The sequence below is a fragment of the Myotis davidii genome, unplaced genomic scaffold, assembly GCF_000327345.1.
Source record: "Myotis davidii unplaced genomic scaffold, ASM32734v1 scaffold1494, whole genome shotgun sequence".
In the NCBI taxonomy this organism is placed as follows: Eukaryota; Metazoa; Chordata; class Mammalia; order Chiroptera; family Vespertilionidae; genus Myotis; species Myotis davidii.
In genome coordinates, this window is record NW_006286246.1 from 4426532 (window position 1) to 4434273 (window position 7742).

At 50.0% G+C, this 7742-nt stretch overlaps 1 protein-coding gene across 1 annotated transcript in view; it reads right to left on the reverse strand.

Annotated features, from left to right (window-relative positions):
- The window catches only part of PARK2 (parkin RBR E3 ubiquitin protein ligase), a 394517-nt gene that overhangs the window by 237903 nt on the left and 148872 nt on the right, over positions 1-7742 (reverse strand). The window contains exon 5 of the mRNA XM_006757721.2: positions 6897-6980. Within this exon, the coding sequence (XP_006757784.1) occupies positions 6897-6980 (84 nt within the window). The remainder of the gene's footprint in view (positions 1-6896; positions 6981-7742) is intronic.

Consider the following 7742-nt stretch of genomic DNA (forward strand, 5'->3'; position numbering starts at 1 on the left):
TCTGCATCTCTGCTCCGACCCTCTGGGATGTGAGTCACCCCTTTGTCCCGGCCTCCACGCTGTACGCGCTCCCCGCCCATCACCATCTGGTTGGGTCACCAGGTCGCAGCGTGGAAGTGGCCCTCAGTTCGCTTGACGCTGCCCCCACACCACAGGGCAGGGAGCTGGCACAGACTCTCAGCACAGAGCTGCAGTGGGATCAGTCAATGGGAAGACAAAAAATTAGGAGGTGACTCCTCGGCCTCTGGGAGTAACAAACAGGTTTAAATTGCTGCTTCTAAGTGGCGTGTGGTCACCTGCAGGATTCTCTCCTGGCGGATACAGAATCAGGTCGGTTACAGCGCAGAGAGTCACAGGTCGCAGTGAACAATGCACACGGAGCAGGAGTTTCTGGCGATGGCAGATGAGAGAACTCGTTTCAACATTTAAAAATATACCATGGAAACGGCACATTGGCTTGCTAAATGGCGTCACCCACCAAACCCAGGCCCTGTTTGCGGGCACCGTGTGTGCTGTCCCTGGTCCATGCAGGTGCTCACTGTACCTGCACTGAGTTCCGGCACCGCGTCCCCTCCTGAGAGAGGCGTTTCAGACAACAGTGTGGGAGTCGCTCGCAGCACCGAGAAGGGTGGCTGCGCTCCCTTCCCCGAGGTGAGAAAGAGCCCAGCTCCTAGTGAAAGGGGTGCTGTCACAGAACGGTCTCATCTGCACTGAGTCTCGGCTCCAGAGCCTCACAAATACCAGGTTCTCCAACTCCGCCTCCATTTCTTCAACGCTCTTAACAACGGACACCTTTTTCCCAATAGAATAATCTATTTTTAAATGTAAGCATGTTTAAATGTTTTGCTTAAATATGCAAAATTTTAGCTGATTCTGTAATTCGGGACTTAATTTTATTTATTTATATTTTTATGACTTAATTTTTTTTAAAAAAAATGACACTTTTTGTTACCAAGTGCTCAAAACTTAGTTTGGCAGTGAACTGTCCTTGAGCCTGAATAGCTGATTGGTTTTTGAAAAATGACATCAGTTTCTAGTTTGTCACCCAAATTGCATGTCAGACAACAGAGCGTTTTGTCTCGCGTCGGCACCGTTCCATCATAATCTGAGCAGGACCTCAGAGCTGCACCATGAGATTTTACTTGGAGGTTAGAAAGCAGGGCTGTGGGGGGCCAGGGAGGGCGGGGGACCAGTTCCCATCGGCCGAACCCCAGGGCAGACCAGGGGGGAGCAGAGGTGTCACCACTCTCTCACTTCTGCTTCCACCCTTCATCTGAGCTGCCAGCTGCCCGTGGGCCCCCGGGCCCCCGGAAGCCAGGAGGCTGGGGCTGCTCCATGCGAACCGGGAGGTGCCAGTGCCCAGGTTGGCTCCTGGGCGGTACAAGTGGGCGTGGCCGCATGGAACAGAGCCCATGGCTGCTCTCTGTCCTGCCAGTGAAGCTGTCATTTGCACTGTCGCGCGGATGCCTGGTCACCTGAGGTCTTCTCTTCCACGCAGGACACAGCAGCCTGTGCCTGTGGTTGGATGCGGGGCCAAGCGAGAACAGGCGTGCACTCAGGAAGCCACCCTGAGGGTCCCGAGTCTCACTGGGTGAGATTCTCGTAAAGTCTAAAAGGACAATAAAAACCACCAGGAGAAACGCAGGCCCCTGGGGAAAGCAACGCCGTGAAACGGAAACATTGACAAGGAGCTTTTGGGCATAAAATAAGCAAATGCCTTATAAGTAACATGGTTTCCCGTGGGTGCCTCTGACTTGCTATGCATGTCATTTTAGTCGGCATCTCCTGAGAGGATGAATCTGAGACACAGACCCGAGTATAACTCCCTTCGACTGATGTTCCCAGGGCAGGACCCAGCCCACTGCGGACCAGGAGGGAGATAAGCCGCACGGGGAGTGAGATGGGAGCTCTGCATTTATTGTATTGAGTTTAGTAATTATGTTATTTACTAGAGGTTCAGTGCACAAAATTTGTACATGGGGCAGGGTGTGCGGGGGGAGCAGGGAGTCCCTCAGCCCAGCCTGCACCCTCTCCAATCTGGGACCCCTTGGGGGATGTCCGACTGCCAGTCAGATATCCCTCTTGCAATCTGGGACCACTGGCTCCTAACTGTTTGCCTGCCTGCCTGCCTGATCGCCCCTAATCATGCTGCCTGGCAGCCTGATGTCCCTAACTGCTCCCCTGCCAGCCTGATTGCCCCTAACTATCTTTGCTTCCTGGCCTGAACTCCCCCTAACTGCTCCCCTGCTGGCCTGATCACCCCCTAACCCAGAGGTGGACAAACTTTTTGACTCAAGGGCCACAATGGGTTCTTAAACTGGACCGGAGGGCCGGAACAAAAGCATGGATGGAGTGTTTGTGTGAACTAATATAAATTCAAAGTAAACATCATTACATAAAAGGGGTTGGTTTTTTTTTTTTTTTTTTAGTTTTATTCATTTCAAACGGGCTGGATCCGGCCCGCGGGCTGTAGTTTGCCCACAGCTGCCCTAACCACTCCCCTGCCAGCCTGATCACCCCTAACTACCCTCCCCTGCTGGCCTGATTGCCCCTAACTACCTCTGCCTCGGCCCCTGCTATCGTGGCTTTGTCTGGAAGGACATCCGGAAGACGTCTGGTCTAATTAGCACATTACCCTTTTATTAGTATAGATTATAGTTCAGGGGATAGTTTTTAGAATCTAATTTTATTTGAAATAAATCAGTGAGCTATTTTAAGAGGCCCTTCTCAACTGTTTTTGACAAGAAAACGTTCTATGTAAAGACTCCGACTCCTGTCAAAATCAAGTAATCTAAAAAAGAAAATGTCATTTTACATGACACTTCTGGTAAATATTACTTCTCAAAATATAAACTGTAATTTATCCTACTGATTGTGAAATAGTAACACCGACACCCCTCAGCAAGGGTGACCGTGGCCATGGGTTACTTTGAAGAGTGGTAAATGGAAGCAGCCGATCGATGGTCCTCTCGCATCATGGATGTTTCCATCTCTCCCTCTCCCTTCCTCTCTGAAATCAATAAAAATATTTTTTAAAGATATGATGTGGAATTTAGGAATAAGGCCCAGAGAGGAGGACTTCTGGGTTTGCCCTAGCCTCTGTGTGCAAATAAAAAAATAACACTCCCTCCCCCCAGCACATGTACAGACACAAAGATCTTCATTGTCTAAGGTATCGTAGGCAAAATATAAAATGAAGATTTACACAGAAAATGTAGTTTTATATCATTTCCAAAGTTGAATTAATCTCCCTAATGGAGAATATCCTATTGACTTCCCCCCTTTTAACCTCAAACCCATACTCTTTGAATTGACCAAAAAGTTCCTTTCATGAAGTGAGACGCCTTTCAGGACCAATGCTGTGCTGTCCTACGATGACACCAATTAGTGTGAACCTGGATGCGGTTCAGTTTCTCTGTGTGAAGGTCAAGCTTATATTTGTACTCTAAAAAGCAAGGTTAAATGGCACTGCTATTTCAAATGAGCTGGTGAGAGTATCTAAGTACATAAATATTAATTAAGACTATACTGGAAACCCTGCTCTTTTGAATTTTAAGTATATGGATATTAATCCAAGTCATAGAAATTACACTTTTTTATGAGAATATAACGTATCATGTCAAAAACACTGTCTAAAATTCAAAATACCTGGCAAACTTAAGTAAGATAAAAGACTTAAAAGTGCCTATCTCTGCACCTCCTTCAGGAACAAGCACCCCCGCACACAGCAGAGGACACAGGAGCTGGAGTGCAGGTAGCTGCCCCCCACACTCTCCGGAAGGGGCTCCAAGAGCAATGACTGCGGAATTCACGTCCGTCCGCACCGGCCAACTGCACTGCACACCCCAGGAGTGCGCGCGCACTGCCTGTATCCCACCAGCGTTTAGTCAGGCTCATTAGACATGGGGAACAGAGTTGGGTGTGACCATTTCTTTTTCTATCTTATAATATGTTTAAATGATGTTATCCTCTTTTTAATTAAATAGCATCTGTGATATTAAATACTCCCTCTAAACACTAAATCAGGTGCCCCCCAGAGGAACTGATGTCTGGTACCTTTTCATCACTGCTTAACCCCATAGTTCCACCTGGCTATTTTTTATTGACTAAGTGATTGAATTTCCATGGTTAAGAGACTTCTCATGGCTATGTGTGGGTTAGTGATGTTTAAACGCCTCCGTGCCCTGGAACACGATCAGGTGTTGCAAACGTGCTGGAAACGCGGGGTGTCCTCGTTGGCAGGGTTGGGAGGCAGCGCTCAGGGGGGCGGCCAGTCCGCTGGGTGTCAGTCGGCCCTGTCCTTTCTGAGTTCATCTGTTGGAGCTCACACCCTCAGCGCGTCAGTCACATTTCTCTCTCAAAGTGGCGGGAGACTCGTCCACATGATCCGTGAATTCTGACAGTTGGCCCTAATATATTTTTAAGTTCACGTTACTAACATGATGCCATTTCTAAACTACTATATCTTTCTGGGTTATCACATCTTTTATTGGAAGCTAGAGAGCCTCCCTTTAAGTAATGCCTCACCTCCCCCCTCCCCAACTTGGGAAGATGGGTGTGTGCCCACAGTTCTAAGGAGGGACATTTCACCTGCACCCCGAGTAAACCAGGCAGCAGCGCCCAGCCCTCCGCAGCTGATCCAGGAGGGTGCTGCTCTGTGTGGGGATCTGGGTTCCCTCCCCCTCCTGACCCTGACCTCACTGTGACCTCTGCTGTCTGAGGCTTGCCACCCCCCTACCCCCATCAGTGGCTGCAGTTTATAGATATCCTCTCTGAAGTCCAGTTTCTCTGAATTCCTGGTGCACAAACTTTTTTCACTGTTGTCAGCACAGCCATCCTTCACAAACACATGCTTGTGTTTAATCCAGGTTTGTAGCTGGGGTGTGGGAAGGGTTTGTGGGCGGGACCAGAGCTGCACTGTCACCTGATTTATACGGATTCCTCTGCCCTGATATCCCAGGAGAGTGGGAGATGCAACAAGCGACAGCCATGATGTTCTCCCCCTCTCCCCCCACAGTTCCCCCTTTGGCCGATTTGAGTTAAATCTTACAGATGCAGAACTGTCTACTCTTCTGTGACCCAACCCTGCCAACTAAGCTCAAGGTACGAGAGGCAGGCAGACTGACTGTGATGGGAGGAGATTTCTAAAGACACTCCCACTGCTGAAGAGATGCTAAGGAAACCACAGCGTTACGCACACCAGAGGATATGGCCTACCATCATTATTATTAGAGTAGTTACATCTGCATATCGTCCTATATAATAAAACACTAATATGCAAATTGACCAAAAGGCAGAACAATTGGTTGCTATAATGCACACTGACCACCAGCAGGCAGATGCTCAATGCAGGAGCTGCCCCCTGGTGGTCAGTGCACTCCCACAGGGGGAGCACCGCTCAGCCAGAAGCCGGCTCACAGCTGGTGAGCACAGCAACGGCGGTGGGAGCCTCTCCTGCCTCCGCGGCAGCACTAAGGACCCCTCAGGGGATGTCCACCTGCTGGCTTAGGTCCGGTCCCGGACTGCGTGAGGGCACAGGCCAGGCTGAGAGACACACACCCACCCCCGGCCCCGTGCACGAATGTCATGCACCGGGCCTCTAGTGTGTACTATATGATACACATACTGCATCTGTGTGCACGCGCTTGCAGGTAACTGTACTTAAGAGTTCTCCCTGCAAAGCATGCCCTTCAGTTTCATCCCGCAGCAAACACAGGACTGAATGAAGCGTGACTGCTGCAGGCAGTGACACGGAGTCACTGACTTGTTCAGGATTTGCTTCAACAGCAGCCTGCCTGTGGCCCCAGCCCAGCCCGATGGAGAGGGACGTCACATGCTCCCCACCGCTCTGTATCCAAGCCACCCGCAGGCGGGAGAGGAGGCGTCTGAGGATCGAGCCCGAACGCCGCACCTGCACCTGTTGCTACTGACAGACCTACTTCGACTAGAAGACACGAGCCGCTGGCAGCAGCCGTCTGTGAACTCGCAGTGCCGTTTGTGTTGGCACCAAGGCTGCATTCACGGCTCAGAAAACATATCCTCAGGTTGTGATGGCCCCAGGGACTCTCGTGGTAAAAGGTATGACAGGCACATTGCAAACGTGACCACAATGATGGCACTGTTTCTAAGGTGACTGCAGTGCTCAGGGTCTCGCTGGAGAAACACCTGCTCTGCAGGAAGCCCGGGGCGCCCGCTGGCACGGGGACAGAGGGGTGGCTCCGGGGAGCTGGTCACCCTTCTACCTGCGTGCAGTGCCCGGTGTCAGAAAACCGCCACTGGAGGCGGAGGGGCAAACAGAGCGTGGCTGATGACACGGGATGCAGTACAAGTCTCGCGGCTTCAGGAAACACATCCACACCGTGTCTTTGTTATTTTCCTTTGCCAGGCCTGACCCCTTCTTGTTCACATCCCATGACTATCACTCTGTAAGGCAGCGGTTCTCAACCTGTGTGTCGCGACCCCTATGGGGGTCGAACGACCCTTTCACAGGGGTTGCCTAAGACCATCGGAAAACATATATAATTACATATTGTTCTTGTGATGAATCACTGTGCTTTAATTATGTTCAATTTGTAACAATGAAATTGGGGGTCACCACAACATGAGGAACTGTATTAAAGGGTCGCGGCATGAGGAAGGTTGAGAACCACTGCTGTAAGGAGTCAAATGGTTGCGTTCTGTCACAGTCACCCAGAGCGGCGCGGTCCCTAGGAAGGTGACCCTGGAAGGCAGTGACACGGAGACGTTTGGGTGCATGTTAGAGACACTTCCGAATCTTGCACCACTTTTGGCGAATGTTATCGACGGGAGAAAAGCCAGCATGTTCATCTCTCAGGTCATTTCCTCGTGAACATGGGAGATGCCACCCTGACAGAGGGGGAGCGGGAGGTACTTACTGCGCTTGTCCCGGGGCAGCCTGGCGACTGGCACTCACCCCTCATCCGCTTCGGGATCAGGACGTCGTCCCAGCAGGACGGGCCCTTTGAAGAGAAGCAAACACATCCTTGGTGCACTAATTGTCATGAAAATGTTCTCTCGCGTGAATACAGTCTGTGAGGTCTATATTATAAAGTGACAATGGAGTCAGTGGGCCCCAGTGACTTTCAGAGTGCAGTCCAGAGATGCTGGGCGTCCTCGGGACCCATTTTCACAGCCATCCTAGGATGACCTTGGGCACGCTGCTCCAAACACATCGGTCACTTACTTGTGGTAACCGCCTCACTGCAGTCCAATTTAATTGCTTACAAGTTTAAATAAACTTTTTTTTCTTACAGTTCATTATAATTTCAACTGACAAATTTTAAAAACATTTTTTATCATAATTACTATTTTATTTTAGAGAGGAAGGGAGAAGGGGAGAGAGAGAGAGAGAGTAAGAAACATTGATGTGAGAGAGTAACATTGTTCCCTTGCCTCCCACAGGAGCCCCTACTGGGGACGGAACCCACAACCTGAGTGTGGGCCTGACTGGGAACCGCCAGGCATGGGCCCGGGTGCATTTTATCACCTCAAAGTCCGTGATGATGAAACTCTCTGGGCAAATTGCCAACATGAATCTTTCATGCCTTAATTCTTCAGAGTCCAAAAAGCAACAGAAATATCTACGTGAGAAGTCCTCAAACGAATGGTCACCTAAGTTACCACTTTATTTCACAAAACTCACTCACACTTTCCTTTTTGATCTCAAACCATAACAAAATAATATAAGTAACTAGGGGCCCGGTGCACGAAATTTGTGCACT